The 26,428-nt window shown below is 30.5% G+C and overlaps 3 protein-coding genes across 7 annotated transcripts; 1 reads left to right on the top strand and 2 right to left on the bottom strand.

Annotated features, from left to right (window-relative positions):
* Window positions 1–5,337, bottom strand: LOC130892200 (mitochondrial uncoupling protein Bmcp). Its single transcript, XM_057797429.1, has 6 exons — window positions 4,773–5,337; window positions 3,105–3,252; window positions 2,582–2,867; window positions 1,989–2,107; window positions 1,827–1,887; window positions 1–360 (listed from the first exon to the last, which is right to left on the bottom strand). The coding sequence occupies exons 1-6, from the start codon at window positions 4,834–4,836 to the stop codon at window positions 151–153; spliced, it is 888 nt and encodes a 295-aa protein (XP_057653412.1). The 5' UTR covers window positions 4,837–5,337; the 3' UTR covers window positions 1–150.
* A 1,179-nt stretch (window positions 5,338–6,516) lies between these two features.
* Window positions 6,517–11,626, top strand: LOC130892199 (U2 small nuclear ribonucleoprotein auxiliary factor 35 kDa subunit-related protein 2). 2 transcript variants are annotated; one of them, XM_057797428.1, is made up of 9 exons: window positions 6,517–6,725; window positions 7,142–7,263; window positions 7,372–7,463; window positions 7,516–7,670; window positions 9,114–9,294; window positions 9,751–10,009; window positions 10,099–10,325; window positions 11,027–11,147; window positions 11,325–11,626. In XM_057797428.1, exons 2-9 carry the CDS (start codon window positions 7,256–7,258, stop codon window positions 11,584–11,586), a joined length of 1,305 nt encoding a protein of 434 aa, XP_057653411.1. In that variant the 5' UTR covers window positions 6,517–6,725; window positions 7,142–7,255; the 3' UTR covers window positions 11,587–11,626. The 2 variants fall into 2 exon arrangements, with proteins under 2 accessions (XP_057653411.1, XP_057653410.1); XM_057797427.1 differs by lacking the exon at window positions 6,517–6,725 and having other exon boundaries at window positions 6,800–7,263.
* Window positions 11,627–13,132: 1,506 nt separating this feature from the next.
* On the bottom strand, window positions 13,133–25,018 carry LOC130892198 (aspartate aminotransferase, cytoplasmic). Of its 4 annotated transcripts, none has more exons than XM_057797424.1 (9): window positions 24,882–25,018; window positions 24,290–24,423; window positions 22,197–22,378; window positions 21,731–21,839; window positions 21,392–21,559; window positions 20,082–20,282; window positions 15,575–15,740; window positions 13,573–13,715; window positions 13,133–13,351 (listed from the first exon to the last, which is right to left on the bottom strand). In XM_057797424.1, the coding sequence occupies exons 2-9, from the start codon at window positions 24,396–24,398 to the stop codon at window positions 13,203–13,205; spliced, it is 1,227 nt and encodes a 408-aa protein (XP_057653407.1). In that variant the 5' UTR covers window positions 24,399–24,423; window positions 24,882–25,018; the 3' UTR covers window positions 13,133–13,202. The 4 variants fall into 4 exon arrangements, with proteins under 4 accessions (XP_057653407.1, XP_057653409.1, XP_057653408.1 ...); XM_057797426.1 differs by having other exon boundaries at window positions 24,738–24,911; XM_057797425.1 differs by lacking the exon at window positions 24,882–25,018 and adding an exon at window positions 24,597–24,735.
* Between the last annotated feature and the right edge of the window lie 1,410 nt (window positions 25,019–26,428).

Here is a 26,428-nt window from a genome sequence, read left to right as displayed (position 1 = left end):
AATAATTTAAATATATTCACTTGTATAACATGTGCCATATTAATTATATGAATTAATAACATATATTTAAATAGGTGCACTATATATAAGATCACAATTCTACAGACAGTAAAATGCCTTACGTTGCAAAAGATTAAATTATAATAATACTTAATATAGCCGTTTCAGCTGTTCATAAGTTAAAAAGAATATTATGTTCCAAGGACCCATACGAAATAAAGTGGGAACGAATCCTTTATAAAATGCCCAAAATCCTTCGTTTTTGTATGTTTGTATGAAACAGTCGATAGTCCCTTGATATATGTGACTAGGTAATTGTCCTCCGATTTGTTTTAATTTTCTTTGATTCATCAGACGAGTCTTGAAAAAGAAACATTTATTATTATTGCTAACAGAATTAAAATCTAAGCTTCAAAAATTTCAGTATAAAAATAAAAAAAATTATCTCTGATAATCTGGATGTGTATACAAAATTGAAAAAAAAATTTCTCAATGCTGAACTATGTATATACAAGTATTAAAATTATATACTCATTAGAAAGGGTTAAGTCAATACAACAATGGCACTGTATTGCCTCAAAAAACAAGAGATATAGCAGCGCTACGAGACAAACTGCAGAATGGCTAAGCAGTGAACGAATCAAATAAGCTATGAACACCTTTCATCAGTCTCTCCAGGAGTATGGATGGAATCTTCCCAGCCCTTTTTCAAAAGAACAAAAAGAAATCCTGCCACATTTAATCCGTTTCAATTGGAGCAGTTTAGAGCTGGGATATATTGAGCTCTGGAGAAGGGTCAAAGTAATCTTCATACCAAAAGCAGGAAAGAATGATACCACGCATTCCAAGTCCTTCAGACCAAATCAACCTCAAATCATTTTAACTCAAGACAATGAAAAAGCTTTCAATAACTACATCAGAACAGAAATATTGAAGTGGATACCATTCTGACCTCGTTAGTATGCATATCAAGCAGAAAATTTAGAGAATACATTTTTGGATATAGAAGATGCCTTTGACAATCTTAATATAAGTCTGTCAGAAGAATAAATTTATCCTCCAATGAGTTTTATAAAACACTGTAGTAGGAAAGTCTATGGAGCTGATATATGCTATCTATCTATAGATTATTAAAGTTAACTAGCTTTTCCATATAATATGACCATCAAAGAATGGAAAGAAAAAGTTTGCGGAAGATGTTATCACTACCAAATTGTGATTAAATTTGCCAAACGTTGACACATGTTAAAATCATGATAAAAAACTTTGGTGTAAAATGTCATCAGCATTATTAACTGATAAAATGGTATCACCAAATAAAGGGTAAGAAACGTTGGTAGAATGTTTTAACTATCAAAACGAGAAAGGAAACATGATAAAAGTTACCATGATCAAAAAAAGAGAAAAGAAACGTTAGCTGAAGTAGAGAAAAAACGTTGGTAAAATATGTCAATAGCATCAGGAAAATAAAAAGAAACGTTGCCTGGAAATATCATCATTACAAGATAGGAAAAAGAACTTTGGAAAAAAAGAGAGGAATCACTTGCAGAAGAATTTATTACTATCAAAGAAAGGAGAAGAATCGTTGACTGGTGATATTATCATCAAAGTAGAGAAGAAATGTTGGGAGATATTATCTCTAAAAGGGAAACGTTACTTAGAGAATTATATATCTTGAAGAAAAATTGGAGAAATATAGTTCCAGCTCAAATATCTGAATAAAAAGACAAACTGAGTAATACTACTGCAACTAATGAATATATTAAAAAATATATATTTCATCTTATAATATTTGAATATTTCGCCAGTAAAAATATAATACTCACTCGAACAACGTCTATTGGAGTTGAACCTACCGCACTACCAAAACTAGCAATAAGACTAGATCTGTAAAAATATTGGAATTTAAAACTTATAAAATTAAAGTGATCGAAGAAATATTTTATATGTTTTGGTAACTCGTTGATACTATCATATTAGAAACTTACATAAAATGGTTAACTGCTCTATCTCCAAGCAAATTTAACAGATGACTTTTGCAAAAATCATATACTGGTAATTCAATCGCTGCTATAACCGCTGCCCTTTGAGCAGTTGGATTAACACCCTGAAAATAAAATGAAGAATAATATCCAAATTGTTAAAATGTTAAATTTAAATAAATTGTATTTTATATCATGATTCCTTGTCCTAATTCAATTATTTGGTAGTATAAAAGTTATATTCCACTGAAATGGAATATTTCATTCTAATTTTTAAACATAATGGTATTGTCTTAAAATAATTCCGTTAATTATGAAACGTCTCATTAAATATACTGTTCTGATATGCATACAGTAGCTGTGGTACTTAGTAGATTTAGTGTTAAGCATTGTAGAAAAGACCAGAATAGTAACATAATATTCTAAATTTGACAGAAAAAGTTATTTCTGAAAAAGCCTCTCTATTTTAACACATAATTATGAATGAACAGTCAATATCCATTTTTTAAAACTATTTTCTTCTAAGTCAGTAATGGAAAATTCTGAAATGTTGCTTATCTATTATTGCATACAGTATAATTTAAAATGGAAAAACTTACCCTCCACAATCCTGAGATTCCTTCGTGAGTATAGACATCTCTAAAACAATCAATTAATCCCACATTAGAATTGTTATTCGTTCCAGCAACTTGCATACGAACTTTGAGAACATCTGTAGGATTCGCAATAGCACTAGAAACTGCACCAGCAACCACTCCGCAAACTACATTTAAAGTTACACTTTCCTTTCCGTCGTTATAATTTATAAAAATTTTTTTAAGTGTATAATAGGTTCCAAATTTAATGGTTCCGTAAGTCGCTTGCCGCAATACTGCTGGCCATATGCTAAAAAATTAAATCGCTATTGAAGGCATCATCAATTCATAATGTTTAGTAATATACGAAGTGTGGCTGTTAAGAGGTCATCCATAGATTACGTTACACATTAATGGGGAGGAAGGGTATCATGAATTCTAAACGATAAATAACAAATCAACAAGATACTGGTTACCTCTGACACAGTTATATTTGTCAAAATAAAAATGGATATCAAAAGTTTTGATTAACTTTAGTTCAACTAACCCAGAATATAATGAAACAAATCCTTCTTGTCTTGCTATTTTCAACATACAATCTATCATTCCCCTGTATTTTAAATGAGCATGGTTTTTATCCAGCTTCTGACCCTGGATTTGTAATCTGGTTTTGGTTGTATCAATTGGAAAAGTTCCTGAAATAACAAAAATACACAAATAATTTTGTCTAAGAACAAATAAATTTTCTTTCTTTGTTTTGATTATTTTACAGATACCATATAAAATAAATATAATAATCTGGTTTACATGTACCATTGTCTTTTCAGTCTCCGAAAATAACAATAACTCTAACACAATAAAGACTTGCTAAAATGTATTGTTATGTTTTTATAATTTACCTGACGCTGTGTAATAGCAACGGGTAAAGATTTATTTTATTATTTTTAAACTATGAGTATATTAAAAAATGTGTCAACGTGACTCGATATGGAAGCTTGATTCGTAATATTTAAGTATTGAATAATTTTAAAACATACCTTACGTTACTTTAAAGATAGTAAATGAATGAATTTTTCTTTGATTAAAATAATGTTTTAGTTCCCAAATTATATAGTTGGAATTTTATTGATAGAAAATGTAATTTAAATAATTGTGAATCAAGGTATCAAATTTTAGGGGTCATTAAAGGCAGCAAAAGATGAATATCTTTACAGGCGGCAAATCCGCCACTGTCTCGATTGAAGTATATACGTTTATTTCAAAAATTTTTAACATTCCAATTAACATAATGATGAATTTTTGTTAAATTATCAAAATTTTAATTCAGATAGTCTGTAGTGAAAGTCAAAATTTGAAAAAATCTTAAGAAGCAAATATTTATTGATATCTGCAATTTGAAAAACTGATTGTTCCTATATTTTAATCTTTACATTTACAGAGGCTTCCTTTGGAAAAACAAATTAATTTAAAAACCAAGTTTACATATTTTTTAAACATGTATGAATAAAATTAAAGTGGATTTATATAAGCAAATTAAAATGAAAAACGTGAGAATTACATAGAAACGCAATTAACAAAATAATTTTTACACATGCCAATTAGGAAGCGTCACTTGTCATTAGGATTTTTTAGTATGGTTGTGAGTCATTGAGTTGTTAACCTAACATTCTTGTTCTTGTTATATAAAAAACCTGTTTCCACTTTTCTGGTTGCTCAATAATTTCAGTTTTTTACTGTTTTCATGCCATTCGCAATGATCAACAGACATGAGAAGCATGGTATTAACGACGTTTCATCATTTCTGTTTACAGATAGCAATAAAAATTTTATATTTCTCATTATTTTTATATAAGCCTTATAAACGTTTATGTTGTCCATAAAGTCAAATTTCCTTATTCTTATCTTTATTACCTATATAAACCTATCTTTTAATGTATTCTTTGGCTTTGTAACTACAATTCAAAAGACTAAGTATATTCAAATAGGTCCATTTCACTCAGAAGGTACAATCTTTTTTTACACTATCCAGATGTTCTTGTCTATTGATTTATACACAAATGGACAATAAAAACACTATTCTTATCACTACCATAATTTTATATTTGACTTTATTGATTCCGATCTAATGTTTAGTCAATTTTGATTCTGTAAATGTGAATCCCCAAATCCAGTTGTATGCGTATTTGATGAGATTGGTTAAAATATTAGTACTTACCAAATTCTGCAACACAAGATGCAAAGCCTCCGTAGACAAAAGGTCTCCAATCCCTTTCTCCCATTCCACTACTAATGCTTTGTAGGAATTAAATATGTAATAATATATATTAACAGATTATTTTCTCAAGTTTGATCAACGGAGTCGAGATTGCACTCACAGAAATGTATCATCAGCGAAAAAATATTGAATAAATTTAAATAAATTCCCTAAATTTGGCAAAATTGCTTTAAAAACGTAATGTAGCCTGGTAGATACATGTTTATGTTAAAAAAATACACTAAAAAAAACTAATGCAACTAAATTTCTGGGATTCGGGAGAGAATTGGACGATCTATATTAAGATTCTAACCTAACTACCACACAAATTTACAATGTAAGAAACTTCTTCCTAAAGGGCACTAATACAAAGATTAGAATATGTATTGTTTAATAAAGGTATTTATTTTGAAATAAAGTAATTATTTGAAAAATTATTCATATTAAACATATTTACTCGTGTCAACTAAAACCGATAGGCACTTTTTATGATACTGGTAATCACAATGTTGCCAAACTAGAAATCACTATAGCTGGAAAACTCACAATTGTACCAGTGAAGTACGATTAAGAAGCATATCTTTTTACAGCCGATCTCTTAGGTTTATAAAATATATATTTTAAGAAAGTACAATTTTTAATCTTCAAATGTTTCCATTTTTATATTATAAAATGTAAATATTTCAAATAAAACTGACAAATAACAAGTTATTTTTTATATTTATTTGTGTTATAGTTATTTATTTTATTGGCATGACGACACTAATTAAATATTTCTGGTAATCTTTATTTAGCTTATAAATAGGAGATGCGGATTATAAAACGTAAAACTTTTTTTGTTTGTAAAAGCGCACTCGATTTTTTTATAAAAATACCATGATGTTTGTAAACCAATCAAAACAACGCAACGTATGAGTAAGCGACAGCAAACGATTATCAGGATTTGGTTGGTCTATATTATTATCGCACCTAGGCAGAATTGCCTGCTTTACTGTTCTTTCAATACATCTGCTAAATCCACATGTTTCCTCCCTATCTACTGATTAAACCGTAAATTCTATTACAAACTCGAGAATTCAACTACTGTTCTTAAGCTATAATTTTATATTACTATGGATTCTTTTATTAATAAAATTTACAGCGTTTATGACCCAGCAGCCTCCCTGAAGTTAATATACATTATCATGAAATTGAGAGGTCACCGTATCAACTAAATCCAGCAGGTGTTCTTCCGTGAAGCCGGTATCGGGTTATCCCGCTCGACTCACAGTCAACTGCGATCATTTAGCGCTACATGCAGTTTTCCGGCTTTTAGAGCCATCTCGTTGTTCCATGGGTGTAGAACCAGGGGTTCTTGCTCTATTATCAGGCTTTACCTGGAACTCCTGGTTAGAAGCCCTGGGTGGAGGGAGGTCCTTCCTTCTACTTTTTATGTCAATAGGGCCCTTGGAATGTTGCCACGTTTTCCGCAAGCATTGTTTGCGACACCTCATTAGGGCCCAGGAACCACCCATACATGCCACTTTGAGGTGGAAATGAGGGATGAATAGCACGCAACAAAAATACTAGTTATGTGTTGAATTTGTAAATTGTGAATTTTCCTAAGAAATTTTTCATTGGTAGGCCCGGAGTTGTCACGTTTTAATAGGGTAGAAAGTTGGTAACCTTAAGTTTGATTAGAGTAACCAGAATTTTCCCTTGTATGTTCTGTCGTCAATTATTTGTTAAACTACCCTGTACTATGCAACATATGCATAACAATTAAAATAATTGTATTGTAAACGTACCATACAATGTTTGGGTTAGATAATAGTATTTTATGATAATAATTAGAGATATCCTTTTTTTTGTTATAAACGACCTTCTTTATTTCTTGTAATCATCGCTTGGGCATCTGTACTGAGAAATATTTGTGTGAGTAAACATATATTGTTAATATTGATTTCGAAATATATAAATAAATGTAATAAATCGACAGTCATAGCGATTTACAATGCAAGAACTCGAATCAACGTACAATGTGTTTTGACCATGATTAAAAATATATTATGTTGTTTTATATCAAAAATATAAATGATTATTTATATATTATGTGAAAACGAATGCGATTTAATGATGTTTCTGAAATAACCACAAATATTTTTCCATTTTCACTGCCATCAACGAATTAATAAATGACAACTATGATAACAACTATGCGCATGTGCAAACGCGGTAATGGCGATCGTGTAAAGTTTATTTTGTCGTATTTTTATTTGGTGTGAATTATTTGTGATAAATTTAATGTTTTTTTATATTTCTCATTTTAGTTAATATTTGGTTTATTTAAGGTTCTGATACTCATATATGTAATGCTGGGACTAGTTTTATTGGATTCATTATTGGAATATATACACATTCTTAGATCTATAAATCATTATTTTGATTTATAATCCATTATTATAATGGGAAAGTAGGTATCCTTTTGAGAAAGAAAAAAAAGAATTTTATATGTAATAATAATTTGGTAGGTATTTATTCTATATTTTAAGGTTATATTTTCTTAATTTTATCAATCTAGACATTCGGAATGGAGGAAACTTGCAAAAAAATATAGAAGAAAAAGAATTAGGCAGCAAAAGGCCAGAGTAAGAGAAGAAAATGAACTTTTAGGTTCGTTTTATATATATCATTTTTGGAATGTTTCTTTAGTATTATATTTTAGAATTGAAAAAGCTGCTAAGCTCTCCTAGCTATCAGCTTTTATTGGCAGAAAAAAATGAGGCAGAAAAACAGCAGAAATTTGAAGAGGATAAATTGCAACAAGAAAAAGAGAGAGAATGGTTAAGGATTGAAGAAGAGGCTCAAAAACAGTTTCAGGTATATACACTATATATTCATTTCAGTGTCTTGATACTGTTATTATCTATATGTCTAGAGTACTTTTTTTATCCCTGGGCTGCTGTAGTGATAAGGGTCGGGCAAATGCCCAATAAAATGGGCATATACCTAGTTATTTGCCCAAAACCTTTTAAAATGCCCTATGTTTGAGTATTTACTAAGCTCAATCATGCCTGAAGATAGATATAAAGAAAATGATTCTCTATGATGATGTTTTCTGGGTGAAAATTGACAAAATTATAGAGCTGATAATGCCAATTGTCCATATGATACATTTCCAGAATCTAATTGTAGTCAAAAACTCATACAATAACTACAAAGTTCAATAACTTGGAAGCAATTTTCATTCAGAAGCTTCCATCATCTTCAAGTAAATCCTTTAGTTTGGTGACGAGGATTAAGAGGAACCTGTGAATTACCGAATGTGACAAAAAACATTTTTGGGACACCAGTAATATCTGCTGTCACTTAGAGAACATTCAACACAATTTGCTGAATTCACTATAAAAAGAGAAATCTGCTCACATGTGACAGGGAAGCAAAACTAACTTATCTAGCTTGAAATGAGAAATTTATAAAGAAATCTTCCACGAAAATGATGAAGCAGAATAAAGAAAAGATAGAAACAGAAAATTAAGATGAAGACGAAATCTCAGGGTCTGAGAAATCAGATTTGGGAGAATCTGAATCCTGAGTCTATACCAAAATGAAAAGATTTTGTAGATTAAAATGTATATCTGTTTTAAAAAGCACTGAAAATTGATGACTGAAAAGGAAAAAGAATTTTAAATAAAAGAGCTTAAAATGCTTTTTTTAGGTTGATAAATATTTAATACTTGTTGCCTGGTTGTCGCACTTTTACTTCTTATTTTTTTTCTGAAAAAGTATTACGTATCTTATTATATCAATCCAAAGCAACACTTTTTTGCGTCTATTGTGTTTTACTGATTGTTTTAACTGTCAAATAATCTCTACATCCACTGTAATGAAGTTCCAGAATAATGCAATTCATTACATTAGATTTAAAATAAAGAAAAAATAAGAAAATCACTAAACTAGACTCGTCAGTAAGTATCATTAATAAGTGCTTGTCTGACAATAATTCAATAATTTCTCAGAAATATAGAAATGCCCAGGCATTTTTGTATTTTGAGAATTTGTCCAGTCGTATGCACCAACTTATAAATGAATAAAAATTATTATTTTTTATTATGCTTCTGAATACATATTTTCATTTCTTTTTTATCATTTTGTTTTCTTTTATTCCAGACTGTGTGCATCATACTTAGTTTTGTTCTTTCCTTGGCGGTTCATGATTTTGATCAATCAAATTACTGATAATTTCTGCATTCTTTATGTACTTTAGCTTTTTACTGCAAAACTAGATAATAAACAATGTTTTGTTCATTTGAATTATTACAGGAACTTCAAAAAAAATTGGCCATTGCTAGAGAAGAACGAGCTAAACAAAATGAAAAAATTATCTTAGAATGGAAAGAAGAACAGAAAAGGAGGGATGAACAAAAGAAACAGGAAGAAGAAAAATTACAACAGCAAATCAAACAGCAAGAATTGCTAAATATCAAAGTAGAAGAATTTCTAGGTGAATATTTTACTTATTCATTTATTTGAATTATGAATCAATTTCCAAGTTTTCATCTACTATGTTATTTACACTTTCAACTGTCATTGCTAGATATTCTGTATTTTTTAAAGAATATTTCAAGTCCTATTTTCTTATAATCCTCCTTCAAATTCTTCACCATACAATTTAAATTCTCTTCATCCTGTGCTTTGACTATTTGGTCCTCCACAAAATTTAATGAGTATATATCTTCATTTCGGACTGACAGAAAGTTGTTACAAAGATGCTGGTGGTGTTTGGTTCAATTTTCAATCACTATAAAAACTGGATTTGCTGTACCAACAATTAAATTCTCCTTTTGATACTGAGGTTGGTTATGAATTGATATAGCTTGACCATTTTCAAGCATTATGAGGAAAATATAATATCTTTATCTTTATCTTTAAAAAAACTAATTTTTGAATTTTTATTTAGAATATGGTGGTGATACCCCCGAACATTTAAAAACTACTTGGGAAACGAATCCAAATAAACCACTATGTCCATTTTTTCAAAAGACCTCGACTTGCAGATTTTTTGATGTTTGCTCAAGAAATCATGTACGACCAGGAATAAGTAGTACCATTCTTATACCAAATTTTTTCTCACACTACAGTTTGGAAAAAACAGAAAATGAACATTTAACTGATTCTAATTTGGAGTTTGAAAAACACGAAACACAAGACTTTTATAGGTATGCGCTTCAGTGTTATAGTTTTAAATGCAAAGTTTGATATAGTAATATTCAACAGTCACACTGTTGTTTTATTATTTATTTTTCAGAGAATTTTATAATGATGTTGTACCTGAAATCGAAAAATATGGAAAGATTGAATTGTTTATAACATGCTGTAACCATGAAGCTCATTTAAGAGGAAATGTATTTGTAAAGTTCTGTTCGACTCATGCAGCTCTAAAATGTTTTAGAGCCTTGAATGGTAGGTGGTATGGTGGCAAGCAATTGAGTGTACAGTTTTGTAATGTACCAAATTGGAAATCTGCTGTTTGTGGTAAGTTGAGTCAATATGTGTCCAGAACTAGAAAAATAGCTCACAGACTCACAACAGCTATTTTTTAAAATGTTTGATTGGATAGTAAAAGAGAAAAGTCACTAGGTATGTGCGCAGCATCTCTAGCCCTCCTGCAGTGTTGTGGATGGAAGTTTTTGATAACATACCTGATTTCAAACCCCCAATTTGCTTTCCTGAAATGCTGCTTGAAGAATTGGAACATTTATAAATCGCCCTAATAGGAGACCAGAAGTGTATAGAGCACGGTCTTACATACAGGTCTTAAAACAAAAGTAATGGGTTCATTCCTTGGGCGCTTAATTATCTTACTCTGTGGCCACCAGATCGGCGTTGTGATCAAGGGATGGATAGGTGCATGCACAAATACCTACATTGGAAAATTGTTCAAAATACTTTAATCTGATGTACAATCAAGATGTGAATAGTTAATGTTAGAAGAAATCGGCATCTTCACACCAGATGCTTATAGAAATATCAAGATAATTTTGCTTTCAAAATTACATAAATGTTCCCAACTCCCTCTTGCTGGGAGTAAGCCCCCTCGCGGAGGCGCGGCCTATACAATTTGCCAAGGGTGCCATATACTCTAGTTACGTCCCTGCATGGTGTCGGATCTTTTTACATAGTTCACTCAAAATATTATTTATCTCAAATTAGGCATAAAGTGTATACTATTTTAGGAGTACATTTCTCAAACAGATGTCCAAAAGGAAATAGTTGTAATTTCTTGCATCCGTTTAGAAATCCAAGAAACGCTTATAGCTCATTTGCAAAAATTAGGGAATCCGAATATAAAAAAAGGTAATAAAATTTTTGGATAGATTTAACAACAAATAAAGATCGAATTTAAAAAATGGTAGATTAAAAATTGAACCATTTTCTGTGTCAAATCATGCCTACCAAGATTAGTCCTCAAAAAAAATTCAGTTATATATTATTGGTAGTACCTATAAAATGTAGTATGCAATTTTTTTCTAGAAATCGTTCAGAAAGTACAAATTGGAGATGGTCAGAGTCACCTGAACCAAGTGTTCAATCTGACTGGGAAAAGGATTCAGATACGAGTGCTCAAAGGCAAAAAAATTCTAGGAATGGAATGAAAAGAAAAAGATCAAAGTCCCGCTCTAAATCGAAAGAAAAATCCAGGAAGTCTAGTTCGAGTAAGCATTCAAGAAATGGTTCAAGATCTAGCGGTCGTAGCAGAAATTCAGAAAGATTTTATACTCATAGACATAAATAACTATTTGTATATGCTGATAATATAATTCTATAAAATTTAATTTTATTCACTAACTATAAACCAATAATGTTACCAATTAGGAGGGAAACTAATTATTAATTTATTTAAAAATTATTTATTATTTTTTTATTTCAATTTATTAGACAATGCAGTTTTTCGTAATATCATATTGCATATTATGATTAATCTTGCCCTTTATTTGACATTATTATACAAGGTTCTTTCCATTGCACGGTTGCAACTAACCAAAACTAATTCTTTATCTATCTGTAGAGAAAGTGCTACAATAAATGCAGGCAATCTGCAATTCTGATTACTTTTAATATTCTTTTTATTGTGGCTTAGTAGTCACTTCTGTTTTATTATCACGTTCAAGTTTTTGAAGAAATTGATGTGTTGTCAATCTCCCACTTAATTCGAAAAGTTTAATAAAATCTCGATTCTAAACGTCCTCATCTACAACGCCTATTTAAGATGAAACATTAAGTGAAGTAAATCATAAAAAAATATTTATCTACGACTGTTTTATAATATACCCATTACACGTCTACTTGCTCGACCTTAATAGTAGCCATTAATCACTGCTGTCAGATGCTTTCTTTATTTAGTTATACATCTACTGAAAATCTCACTATCGCTCGTGGCAATGAACTTCACTTCGTGAATAATAACCTTCATTATAAATTCGTGATAAATATACTATTATAATGTATGGTAATGGGAATACGTTCCCTATTAGAAATGTTTTTTTTGCGATTTCCTGACAGAACTGCCGAAATAAATAAACAGGAATGCAGATAAAAATTACTAGAGAAGGAATAAGTAGAATAGGTAAAAAGGTGTTTATGCTCTAACATATACAAAAAGTAAAAATTATATTTTTTTCATGTCATGCGATTAAAAACGAAGATTTTTCTATAAGGATAGCGACGATCACAAATCATCATTCAAAAGTAACATAATTGTTATTACATAATAATGAAGAGAAACACATATTTTATAAAGACCTCTCCTATCTATTTCTTTGTCAGCTCCCCTCTCCCTTTATTTGTGTTCTCTTGACAGTTCTATTTGCATTCATTTTGTACTCAACCACCTGACTGTCTGGGTTCTGACTAGTTATGTAGTCTCGTTATCTTTTCCATGAATCTTTGTTCATTTTCACAGTCCCCAGTATTTTTCTAAGTACTTTCCTTTCCCTAACTATTTTCACCACTTTTCAGGGTTATTACCCTGGACTCACACCCTTACAGTACAGAAGGTCTAATAATAGTTTTGTGCAATCGTAACTTTGCTGCTTCTTTGCTATCCGATTTTCTAGCTCTTTCGTCTCAATATCCGTTATCAGCACTCCTAGTTAAAGGAAACCATTTTTAAGGTTAAGTACAAGATTTGGTCATTTTTTTTTTGGTAGTTCAGTTCACTCTTATTGATGACTTGGTCTTGTCAACTCCAAATTACAAATTTTTCACTTGGTCAGATTCAGTTGTAAGCTCACGATATATGATGTGACATGAGGATATGTGTTACGGGTACAAAATAACAATTAACACTTTATGAAATGATTTTATTACTCTGTACATTTACTATTTAACAACTAATACTCACATTGATCATTAGATTTTACTAGGCAGTGAAGTTACAGTTTCGTGAATAGCCTTGGCAACATAATGTACGTTGTTACTGTTTAAACCACACATACTGATTCTTCCAGAACGTAACATGTATACATGGTGCTTCTTCACCATATGTTCAGATTGTTTTTCTGAAACATAAAAATGATGATTTAATGGGTTACATGAGTTTACAGTTTATGTAAACACATTAAGGTGGAGAAAATTAAATGGATATACATTTACATATTCAACTCAAATGTTCATCTTTTATGGAAAAAATATGGAAGCTAGAGACTTTTGACCGCGATCGTGGCACTTGAATCGTTTTTTTTTTCACAAGTGTATTTATAGTTTCAATGGTTATACGTACCATTTAATCCAGTATACGAGAACATACCAATGTGTTTGGTAAGATGGCTCCAATCCCCTGGGGTTCGCAATTCCTCAAGTGCGTTTCTTAACTGGTTTCTCATATCAATTATTCTTGAAGACATAGTGGTAATATGATCTTGCCTAACAATATAAAATAATAGTTATAATTATTCGCAGTATATAGTTGAATGGATCCTCTAAATATTCTCAATAGATTATTCATTTTGTTTAGAATTTTTATTTAAAATATCTTTTCAAAATAAATTCCAATGTTAAAAAATGCGAAAATGATTGTTATGTGACACAAAGAACCAATATAAACAGCTATTCAAAAGTTGAGGATTATCATTAAATTCAATTTGGAAACTCTTCTTATTTAAACATACTTAAAATTAAATAGGGTCATTATAGAATAATAAAACAAAATTATCGAAGAATTTAATAAAAAGAATGTTTAAACAACAGTTGTGTAACTCCTATTTGAATATATCACATCTCGGCTAACTTTCAACCAAGTTATCTTGATAAATTTTTTGCTATTTCAATTTCAATAACTGATCCTAAGCATGATCTATGAGATTCAGATCAGGCGACCTAGGTGGAAGCGGAAGATGATTTCTGTATTTCTTCAAAAATCATCACAGCACCATTATTATTAGTAAAAATGACGTGGGAGCCTACAGCGGCTTCACATTGTGACAGTATGTTGGTCATATGGAAAGTAGAGGTAAGAAGAATTCTCTTATATGGGGTTTAATTCTCAAAAGTTTATAGCAAATTGGGGACGATATGAATTTAAATAAATTCATAATTGATACTTTATAGGTATAGAAAATGATAGTATCATTTATGATAATACCTTTTCATTTTCTTGTAATATAACAACTTTCGACGCTTTGATTTTGATACCGTAGCGCCATCTTCAAGTTTTGTTATACTACGAACAATTTTACAAACGGAGAGAGTTCTTACATCTACCCTCCATATTTGTCTGTCAGTTGATTCCTATATATCTGTCCTACCATGTTTCCATGTTTTTTATCTTTCGCCAACAGTTCCAGTTTCTTGGATTCGATTAAGCATTGTCGAAATGATAATATGGGATGCGAAATCCATTTATGTTGAGCACGCTACGAATATCCAATAACCTGAGAAACTCTCCGATGGTTAATTATTTGAAGTAATCATTGAATTTAACCAAATCCTTATAAAAAATTTTGTAGGTCCGGCTGCTTATTACGGACATATTGAACACACTGTTTACACTACCACTTCACCAACACTCACAATTACACTGTCTGACAAGTGTTTCGATAACCAAGTTATCGTCTTCAGTGTTGGTGTAGCAGTAGTGAAAATAGTGTGTTCAGTATGAAAGTCACCAACGATTCCAAAAATAATCCAAAATGTCAAGTAAAAAATTTCCAAAAAGTAACATCAAAATGAAATTCATTGATTTTTTTCTCTAGTGATGGCAAATTTCGATGAATAATTTCAAATAAATTGATTTAGTTCCAAATACGATTTAGAAATATCCTTAACCTATGAATAGGTGTATATTTTAATGACTTTTTTCGTGATTATTTATCTTGTTTTTAGATCTCTTATCATAGAAAATCAGTTTAAGAAAACAGGTAAAAATTTTACTTACTTCGGTCTTTATCAAAATATCAAGACAAATCATCACGAAAAACATATAAAAAAGTTTAAGAAGTGAAAAGTTATTATAATGACATGATATTAAGTAACAAAGCTTGTAAATAAGTTCTAAAAGTATGTTTTTGAGAAACAGAAAGCTAATATAGACTCTAAAAAAGTTTATAGAAGATTAAGAGTAAAAGCAATGTTAATAAAAGAGCAAACAACTTCTCAATTTCTAATAGTGAAGTTATAGAATGAGGTAAACAAAATCATTACATATGGATTCAGGCTCAAGTCTCGTTCCGTGTAAACATCCTGTAAAATACAATATAAATTCATATACATATCAAAATACCTACCACTGGTTATACAAATCGGGATTGTTGAGTACATAAGCTACAATTTTAGCACCGTGACTTGGTGGATTTGAGTACATTCCTCTTACTACTAGAGTAAGTTGTGATTTAACAGCAGGCACTAAATCAGCATTATTTACTACGACAGTCAAGTTGCCAACACGCTCGTCTAGGAATAATATCAAATATTAATACAACCAACATAAGTTTATATAATGTTGCTGTAATATCCTACGAAAGCGGCTTAACGGAACACTTTGGCTAGATTGTCAAAATTTTAGATAAATCTGACCAATAGATTGGGTTTAATACTCATACGAGAGTTACTACTCAATTTTGGAGATAAACAGATAAAAACAAATATTTATGATTGTTTTTCAAAATATTCTCAATATACTTTTGCGTGTGTTTGAACGAATTGTGGAAGAATTTTTCCCATTACAACTGAGGTACCTCCGAAACATGTGATTTGAACGCATCAACCGGTACTTCAGGCGTAAAAAAACGTTTAAGTTGGAATTTCTGGAACCGTTGGTGATATTCATACTGAAAACACCGTTTACACCAACACTCACTATTACACTGACTGATGCGCGTTTCGATAACAAAGTTATCCTCTTCAGAGACGGAAGGTAGAATGTGATGCGTATGAAATAGAAGACCAAGAGACAATTAAAGTCATCCCACATTCTAGACTTTTTAAATGGAGTGGGTTGATGGATCAGCTGTAAACCTGGGTTCTCCAGTATCGCAATAAAAAAGAGGGACACAATAGATCCTTTAGTTCGCAGTGTATACGAGACCCCAAATCCATACATACATCCGCGGGAATAAGAAGTCATTGAGTGTCAAACAAAGACTGTTCAAAAACGTTTTCAATTGAACCGATGTGTAAAATGTAAGAGGTATTGTCGTGGTGGAGAATGATTCGTCTTCTGTGATTGGTCTACGTTGCTACGGTGGTGACATGTCCAGTTATTCTGAAAAACTGCGCGAACAACTTTTGTAAGATTTGGCCCGTCTTTGAAGACCCATACTGTCGATTGTTGTTTGGGAATCATATGCATAGATCGGCCACGAAGTTTTTTGAAGCACTGCGAATGAATTTTTTCGGCATTTATTCGCACCAATCGACACGAGCTTTTTTTGAGAGATTGTCAAATTATGCGGTATCCAACGCGAACAAATCTTTTTGACAGCCAAATTTTCATGCAATATTGAATGCATGCAAGTAGAATTAATGCCCAAGTATACCTCAATCTCACGGTATGTCACCTGATGATCTTGGAATATCAGTTTACGCATAGAATAGATGTTTTCTAGCACAATCAATCGGTAGCGAAGAGCGACCACGATTGATTTGGAAAACCAGCCAAACACAGTGGCTCGAGATTCTTTATCAAAAGTCGAAGCGAGTAGATCGGCAGGTGGCTAATCCATTTCGAAAGTCATAGAAAAATTGTTTTCATTGTTAGGTAAATATGGAGAGAAAGGATTTCTAGTGTTGATTGAAAAATGTTTGTTACGTGGAAAACAAAGGGACCGAGAACAAGTTACGTATGATAATGTCTTTAATCACAAAATGGAAGGGATAAATTCATACACACGGTTTATCTTACTTACGTAATTTACTTATCGTTGTGAACTCGTCGACTGATATAGTCCGAGAAGTCGGTCTTGTTCCAATATATTAATCAAATTTAAATATTGACGAATGCGCCTGGTACTTTTTGTATGGTCTGGGAGGTCAGTTTATTTGTCTATTTACATATTTGTGACCGTTTTTATAAAGAAAATTTCGAAGGTTGCGTTTTTGTTCCTTTACAGTAAATTACAGATTTCTAGGAAATCAAACATTCTGGAAAGTAAGAGTATATAAAAGCGAATCGCTAACAGACGGATTTAGAAAACAATTTGATTGTCATAATAAACACATCAGTATAGTGAAAAGTATTTAAATAAATTAGTGTTAAGTATTGGTGAATAGTTAACCGTGTTAACCACCTTCTGGAACATTCGGATTGTTAAAATCTTTATATATCTAATTCTTAGAAATTGTCTCGATAAAAAATAGTGACAAAAAAGGTAGATAAACCTTCAATAAAAATACCCGGCGCATCCGCCAAATAATATTAGGACAGAACCGACTTCACAGTCCTTATCAGTGCTATTTGCAAGAAGATTGCCGCGATTGCTTAATGCTGACCAAAAGCTCCGTCATTTTAAAAGTTCAAATGAACGTTTATGTATCTTTAAACGTAATCCAAGTAAATTTTTCTATCACAGTAGATGAAATTTGGGCATAACATCACACACCTGAAAAAAGATACGGTTGAAAAAGTGGGCTTTATTCACGTAAATTGCTTCCAAGAAAACAAAAAACGGTTCTGCGGTCAAAAAAGTCGTTGTCACATTGTTTAGGGGTTCCATAGGCGTGATATTTTACTTCAGACAAATGAAAAAAATCCACACATTTTCTTGATGGTTTGTGGAATGGAAAACTTGCTGTACTAAATGTATGGAGTTGAATAGAATTATGTTAATAAAGGACTTTATTCTACAGTCAAGTATTTTTTTTATTGAAATGAGACTCTTCCGTTAAATCGCCCTCGTATGAATAAGAGGATAAATTCATTAATGACCCAAAAATAAAAGCGCATAAGATGAAAAAAATATGATGTATTTAACTATCATAGAAATAGTTTATAGGCTATATTTCGATGAACGGACTCGATATTAAAATCTGATATTCTTTTTTTTTTAGATTAAACAAAGTAAATCAAGAAAAAGCAACCAGAAGTTGCTTAATTCAATTCATGAAGTTTTCTAAAATTATTCATGAACATTATTAGGTGGTTGGAAATTAGCTATTTCCAAAACATTTTTGAAATAGCAATCCCATTTCTTTTCAACACTAAAGAGTAGAGGAAGTTCGTTCTTTCAACCCTATTGTTGAATTATAATGTTTTTCTAAAATTTGTCTAATTCTCCTTAAACTTAATTATCGTTTGTTGACACTTATGGCATTTATTTCTTGTCAGCCCTCTGAAAATTCAGATATTTCTAATAACAACAAGGAAATTTTGAGTTTCTACAAGAACTTATACATATAATTGTAATCATATGAAGTTTTCCTATTTTTTTTTTTCGAGAAAAAATGGGAAAATGTTTTACACAGTTTCTGAGCATATAATGTAATTTTTTTGAAACAATAAATATTTGAGAAGTTATAGTTGTAGTAATTTAATTTTTTATGATATACTGCTTTTGAGAAAATTTAAATTTATCATAAATTCTAAAAATGCAATTAGAAAAAGCTCAGATTCATTTCTGATAAAACCGGTAAGTCATAAAAGAATGAAAATAATTCAACTGAAATGAAAAATATTGCAAATAGTATCCAATATAATCGGTGACTCAGCTCATTGTGGTATACACTGTAGTAAAAGTTGACAGAAATTTGTAACAGCTTAATATATACATTTTGATGATTATTTATGACGAAAATATTCGCATTTTAATTAATTGTAAAATTATTTAAATAGATGGATGAAAAGAGGAGGTCCACGCATCTAGCTACCCAGATTTCTAGATCTGACTTTGATGGTTTTATTTTTAAGGGAACATGAAAAAAATATTGTGTATGGTACTCTTTATAATATAAAAATTAGAATTAGGTACGTGTTTGCTACAGTTACACCCGAAATTTTGAAAAATGTTAGTTACAATCTATTTTACAGGAAAAGGTACCATTGAGGTCCAAAATTGACATGAGGTGCCTTGATGAAAAATTACACAACATTAACATGTTTAGAGACAGCTATAAGGAACCCTTATGCACTACACTATGGTAGAAATCTTTAAGTGTTATTTAATGCGTTGAAAATATACGGCGTGTTTTTTTATCTCCAATATTCTAACACTATTATAAAATAATGGACCAAGAAATATCACGATTTATAGGTCAAGTTATCCTGAATTAATATTGCCAACTTATCTAAATTAAATTGATTAATCAGCATTAATCTTCTACGCCAACTTTCGGTTTCCATAAAAAGTGAAATATATCAAGAACGGCAAAACCTGGGTACATAGAGTATTATTCAAAGTAAGGAGTAGCACCCATATACATATTCATAGAATATACAAAGATGATTTCAATAGTAAGAATGAAATTTTGTGAATAATGAATGGATCAATTTCAATGATACATATATAAGTATATAAAAATTTTGTATATAAAATTTGAATAGCTCATAATGATAATCAAATTGATTTATAGACATTTAATGGTAATGAAATTGATTTATATACATTATGTACATATTATATCGATATTGATTATCTAACATCCATGGGGCAGACAACTCAGTATTTAGAAAATAGAATAAAAGGTCATCAATATGATAAAAAAAATATAACTGCATTAACGAACCACGAAATATGAAAAAAACATAAATTATGAAAACATCCAGTACCTTGATATTCATTAATGATGAATAATACATACTATAAAGACCGAAATTCTTGGCAAAACTCTGAGCGCAGAAAAATTCAAACCCTTCAGCTGCAAACTTTCTCACAACTGCTGCATCTTTCACCAAATTACCGGAAGCAAAGCCTTGGTAAGCGCAATCGAAGAATGGGAATAATTGCCTCTCTTTAATAACTTCAGCGATTTCAGTCCATTGTTCTGGAGTGGGATCCGTTCCTGAAAATAGTATAATGTATTAGGGCACTTAATAAGTATTATGCACTCAACATATTTTGCATAATATTTATATTGAGCACGTTACCTAGACCTTTGACGTTACTTATCAAAAAGCTTTATTTTTAGTTATACTGTAGCAACTTAAATATCAAAGGAAATGCATAAAACTGCGAGATATTGTGTTGATTAAAGGTGGAGGCCTCTAATCGATGGAAGCTTAATAAAAACATATACTTGAGAAGAACGTGCTGAGCATATACGAAATGAAGGTATACGACGAACAACAAGTCGAGTATACACGACTTTGGAGAGAATACAGACTAAACAACTGATCTGGTACGGACACGCGGTGAAGATGGAGCTAAAAAGGAGGCCACAGAAACCTTTGATGTATCAATTGCAGAAGACCCTAAAGGACCTGGAAGGAAGGGATTGAACAGGAAAGATAGAGCTATCTGGGAAAACGAGTGGATATAATTTAAGTTAAACTATAATATCAACAGATAATTAAGAACAAATATTCATTTTATTGTTGTTAAAATGTTAGAGTTATAAAAATTATGTATCAACATTATTCCTTGTGTAAGCTTTATTCATATAAGTCATGAATTGTTTTAGTACATACCTTACCTCATATTAAAAGTGGTACAAGATTTATTTTTTCCTTATTTAATTTATAAAGCTGGAATTTTTCTGATAAAAAATGTAAATTAAATAATTGTGAGCTGAGGTATCGAATTTTAGAGGTTAGTAGAGACAGCCGAAGATGAATAACTTACAGGATGCCAAACTGTAAATCCACCAGATATTGGGATAACATTTGTGAAAGATGCCATCAAAATCATAAGTAAAAAACACCATAACAGAATAGAAAATCACCCATTATTTGAACCCAATAACAGTCGAGATTACAAGGCCAGTTTACTCAACAGTAGGGTAGATGACTATTGTAGAAAAGAATCAACTCGAATCAAGTGGGGAATTAAGGAGAATCCAGCAACTGATGCAATCTTATCATGCTAACTCAGAGTAGTAGCCTTCGAGCCATCAGATTAGCTCATAGAATATTGTAATTCTAATTGTACTAAATAAAATCCATTATAATGTACCTGTGGGATTGTGGGCACAAGCGTGTAAAATTATTACAGAATCTTTTGGAGCATTTCTTAAATCCTCCATCATACCAGCAAAATCAAAGCCACGTGTGGCATTGTCCCAATAACGGTAGCTACGACCTTCTTCGAATCCTGCATTTTTAAAAAGCAACTTGTGGTTTTCTAAAAAGTAATTATATTTGGATTAATTGTAAGAACTGCAACAAAATATAATCTATTTATATCTAGTTACTCAAAAGTATCATAGAATAATAAATATATAATATTTGATTAATCTATTTCAATAACCAATATATCAATTTATATTATGATCTATAATATTAATTATCATACCCCAAGTTGGTTCAGAATAGTAAAAGATCTTTTTTCCTAATACTCGTGCAAGAAATTCTGCTCCCACTCTTAATGCTCCTGTGCCAGATAGACTTTGAATACCAAAAGCCTGAAATAAATACATCAACATATTTTATTGAATTTTTTTTTACAGGAAATAGTAATATCAATCTTACCAGTAGAGTACCTAGGGGCAATTAAGATCGCCCGTCTGCCATATCTCAGAAATAGAATATATTACAATTTTAGGAAAAATGATAATAAAAAAAGCGGCCCCGAAAAACATGATTTCTATGATGTTGGATTCCCCACAAGAGGACGTAATTGAAAATATATTGAAAAAACCAATTTGCCTTATTTGTTCACTCGGTATATTTCAGTATAATGTCAGAATAAATTATAATAAACTTATCTGTTCCACTGAATTCCCACTCCTACTAAATAAAAAAAAAAACAGAGTTTTTACCTTGTTTTCTCGAACTACTTCAGCATCTTGTCCTAATAACATGGTAGTAGCTGCTGAACTGAATGCCTCCAATCCTAAGATTGGGAGGTATTCTTTGTTTAACGATTCATCATTAGCTAAGGCTTTCTCTGCTATTCTAACAACTGGAAGGACCCATGGTTTGCCTTCGGCAGTTCTATATGCTAAGATAAAACAATATTTTTTTACAAGCACATTTTTAGAATAATAGTAGATGATGATGTTTGGTTAATAATATGAATATGTATGGTGAGAAAATTGAACATTGTTTTCAAAGTAATCTGAAATATTTTCGTAATAAATTAATAACTAAATTTTGAAAATGCTTATTTTACCACCGATTGCTCTATAAAATAACTAAATCGAGATAGTTTTGATGGAAAAGTTTCAATTATCTTTATTATTTTTAACTTGCATAACAAATAAAACATCAGTAATTTAAGGATAATATTTTTGGAACCAATATGGTATAATTTATTAAATTGAAAGTCCCAATCTAGTCAAATGCAACCAAAAATAGCTTGTTTTGGGACATTTTGATCACTTATGTAACAACTTCTTTACTTTTGGAAAAGATTCAGGATTATTATGTAGGCAGTTTTGACAATAACATCATCCTTGTATTTTATTATGACAACAATTGTCATGTAAAATTAGTATGTCTTTTTGCTTCATACTGAAGAAATAGAAATAAGTAATGAAAATTATGCGGAATGATTATAACATTGGTGAATCTATAAAGGGACTACTCATTAATTGTTGTCTGCATAGTCAGAAGAGGTAAGCTGCATAGCCCTCAGACAAGTAACTCACTTTGCAAAGTCGTTGTTACCTGACAGGTGAACAGTCCGGGGTACACAATAGATTAATAGCTCCAAATGTTAGTGAATTAGATTCACCCTAGTTCATCTAATCTAAATTGTCAGTATAGTCAAGACATATAAATTTGTCAATAATTTCAAAAATGGAGTGGCTCTGGAGCAATTATTCATTGCTTTAGTCAACAATTTGTATTAGTTTTATTACTTTCCACAAAAGAAAATACATAAGTAGCTCTAGACTAGACCAAAAAACATAATTATTAAAGAAGATACAAATTAATACTTTTCAAGAACTAGAGTTAACATAGACATAATGACAAATATTATATAATTAAATCTGATTCCTTTTCTTTCTTGGAGTAAGAGGTAGATAAAGGGATACATAGAAAATTTGTACAAAACAAAACTTACAGATTTAGATGGGATGAAATTAATATGTAGATACTGGTCTAATTATAATTTCAATATTACCTCTAATGTTGATAACCCTTATAATATTAACACATGTTATTATCATAGTTATATAAATATCTATAAATAATGCATAATAGAGTGATTGTTGACTGTAATTGTTTCTATAAAGTTCAAATATTGTTATATGGTTTTTTAAAAATTGCTATCATTTATTGAAAAACATTGGAAACAAAAGAAAATGTTATAATTACGAATATATATGTTTCGGGAATGAAGTTTATTTATGATTAAGTCTATCAACTTTTTTTTAACTGTTTTGCAAAATTATGTGGTATTGTAAAGCTCAATAGTCTAATTAAAATAACTATGTTTTCTATTACATCTCACGACCAGTGTGTGATATAAGTTGGATTAAACTAATTTTTCTCTATTTAGTTATGTAACTAACAATATCTATATATAATGTATATTATATAATGTGAGAAACTTATTTCTATCTTTTGCATGCATATTATTGTTTTGGAGGTATTATTATAGTAAATAATTTAATATAATGTAGAATTTTAAATACAGTTGGTACTAGACAATATATTTAAGACTGTGATCTAATAGAGTCCAAATCCTGCTTTATTTAGTGTTTAACTAGATTTCAAAAATTATATTCAATCATTGAATAAACCGGGCGATTTTAATAATAAATCATTTTAAAAATTAGACGGCAAGGTGTAATATAATAATTTCTTATACAATTTTTTCTATTATATAATTATATCATAATTGATTTATTACTATTCCAACTTGAACTTTAAGGTTAAATATTATATACAATATGTAACTTACCTCCAACTCCAAGATTAACTTTCTTATCATAAGTATCTTCATTAAATGCTTTAGTTAGAGCAAATACTTCTACTGGTGGACCCAATTCAACTTCATTGAATAAAGACATTTTTTCTGGTAGTTGTATGATAAACCTTTAATAAAAAAATATGGGTAAAAACCTGTACACGATGTTTGTTCAACGATTAGCAATTAACTAAGAAATATATTAAATTATAGCAATGTTTATTATAACCTCTTTGACCTTCTCAAAAGGTCAAAAAATGTCAATAAAAATGTAAAAAAAATAACAGTGAACGATATTTACAGAAGGTGCGAATGTCGAATGATTATAATCGATGTAATGACAAATAATCGAGTTATCGTTTTATCTTATCAAGCTGTTTTCTTATAATTTGCGTATTTTAAATTGTATAATGCTGTAGTCTTCATACTGCATAATACTGACCTAGATTTTATTGCAAATAAACGTGTTTAATTTAGCTAACAATGATTGTTCAAACTATGTGAAACAATGAAATAATTAAATTTTTGAATTATAATAATTATATATAAAAGGAATTATAATTTCTATTATTAGTTTTCACTTTACCATTCTGGGTTTTAAATAGATCACAGAAAGTAGTGCTCACAGGTCCTATTATAGTTGGCCTTATTTTTCAAACTCGGCTTATGCAACCACTAAACCAACACTCACAATTACACATTCTGACGTTCGTTTCGATAACCAAATTATCATATTCAGGTAAAGTCATTGTTGGTGTTGCAATGACGTGAACAGTATGCTCAATGTGAACACACGGTTCCAGAAATTCCCACAGTTTACAATGTCTTGACACTTTAAGGTATTTAGCGCTTATATCAGTTCATATATGATACACGCTAGGTTTGTATAGTGACCATTGGAAACTTAAGGTAACGTAGGTTTCTATTACGATAGAAAATGACTTTTACAGATTTGTTTATTTGATGAAACATATTTAATATGTCAATAAATATATTGCATATAGATTGCCTAGCAAATTTCAGTCCAGGATATGATTAATTATTAATAAAAAAAATTTTCAAAATTTCAAAAATTATTCAGGTTTAAAATTATCGGACATGAAACTGTGATCTCTTACTTCTGAACCTTCTTCGTCATGACTCTCCGGTTTGGTTGTTTTAACAATGTCTCCTACTATTAGAGGTTTATGATCCCCAATGAATCCTACTGGTTTTAAATATTTATCTAAGAACCAACCACAGTTCTTAGGCTGAAATTTGACGCAAAATGGATCCGTTGTATTTAGCGACATGGAATTTACAAAAATAGTTCGTAAAAGTTTTTGAGTTGATATCCAGCATGGTGGTATGGAGTTGGAGTCAGAGCCTTTTATTTTTATAAAAAACCGCTGTCTTCTTTCTCGCATGATTCACTTCAGTGCAGTTATTGATACCATACATACTTGCTGTAAATTCTTCCCAGGCAATTCTAAACTGTTCATAATTAAATAATCTTCATTTTCATTTAACTTTATTTCAGACCAGTGCAAAATACCACTATTGATATACCTGTTTATACCTGGAAAGGAGAGTTGTGACTGGAAAAGAATAGGCAGCCTAACGTTTGTATATACTATGGGCTTCAAACTTTCGATTGGTATGGAAATCTAATAATAAATCCAGTGAAATGTTTACAAAATTTATTTTTTAATCATTAATTCAATCATATCCTAGACTGAAATTTGTTAGGCAGCTTAAATGAAAAATATTTATTGATACATCAAATTGAATATAAAATAAGTTTCATCAAATAAACATCTCGGTTAAGGTCGTTTTATATCGGGATCTTAGACCATAAGATAATTTCAAAAACTGACGATTTGAAAAACCTGAAAATATTACTGTATACAAATATATGTGAGAAATAATTGGCAATTATTGGGTATGGCAAGATCGTGACATACCATGGGATTAAGGCATACTTGGGCTCCGGTTCCACTCGCATTCCTTCAATATTAACTATCAAAAATATTTATTCGTGTTGATTACCGCATAATTTGACAATCGCTCAAAGGAAAAGCTCGTGTCGATTGGTGTAGAGAAATGTTAAAAAAAATTCAATCGCGATACTTCAAAAGACGTATATAAGAGCGT

Source organism: Diorhabda carinulata, chromosome 4, assembly GCF_026250575.1.
Source record: "Diorhabda carinulata isolate Delta chromosome 4, icDioCari1.1, whole genome shotgun sequence".
In the NCBI taxonomy this organism is placed as follows: domain Eukaryota; kingdom Metazoa; phylum Arthropoda; class Insecta; order Coleoptera; family Chrysomelidae; genus Diorhabda; species Diorhabda carinulata.
The sequence above is the reverse complement of the archived record's forward strand: the minus strand, read 5'-3'. Positions and strand labels throughout refer to the sequence as shown.

What these genes read in the sequence shown, in the direction of transcription:
- LOC130892200 (XM_057797429.1), bottom strand. Translation starts at nt 4,836, where the DNA reads ATGGGAGAAAGGGATTGGAGACCTTTTGTCTACGGAGGCTTTGCATCT. An exon ending in ATCTTGTGTTGCAGAATTTG is followed by an intron (nt 3,253 to 4,772) that starts GTAAGTACTAAT and finishes TTGTTATTTCAG; the next exon opens with GAACTTTTCCAATTGATACA. An exon ending in GAATCTCAGGATTGTGGAGG is followed by an intron (nt 2,108 to 2,581) that starts GTAAGTTTTTCC and finishes TTTTATTTTCAG; the next exon opens with GGTGTTAATCCAACTGCTCA.
- LOC130892198 (XM_057797424.1), bottom strand. Translation starts at nt 24,398, where the DNA reads ATGTCTTTATTCAATGAAGTTGAATTGGGTCCACCAGTAGAAGTATTT. An exon ending in CAAGAATTTCGGTCTTTATA is followed by an intron (nt 15,741 to 20,081) that starts GTATGTATTATT and finishes TATTATTCCTAG; the next exon opens with ACGAGCGTGTTGGCAACTTG. An exon ending in CTCGTATACTGGATTAAATG is followed by an intron (nt 13,352 to 13,572) that starts GTACGTATAACC and finishes TTTATGTTTCAG; the next exon opens with AAAAACAATCTGAACATATG.
- LOC130892199 (XM_057797428.1), top strand. An exon ending in CAAAGTAGAAGAATTTCTAG is followed by an intron (nt 9,295 to 9,750) that starts GTGAATATTTTA and finishes ATTTTTATTTAG; the next exon opens with AATATGGTGGTGATACCCCC. An exon ending in TTGGAAATCTGCTGTTTGTG is followed by an intron (nt 10,326 to 11,026) that starts GTAAGTTGAGTC and finishes ATACTATTTTAG; the next exon opens with GAGTACATTTCTCAAACAGA.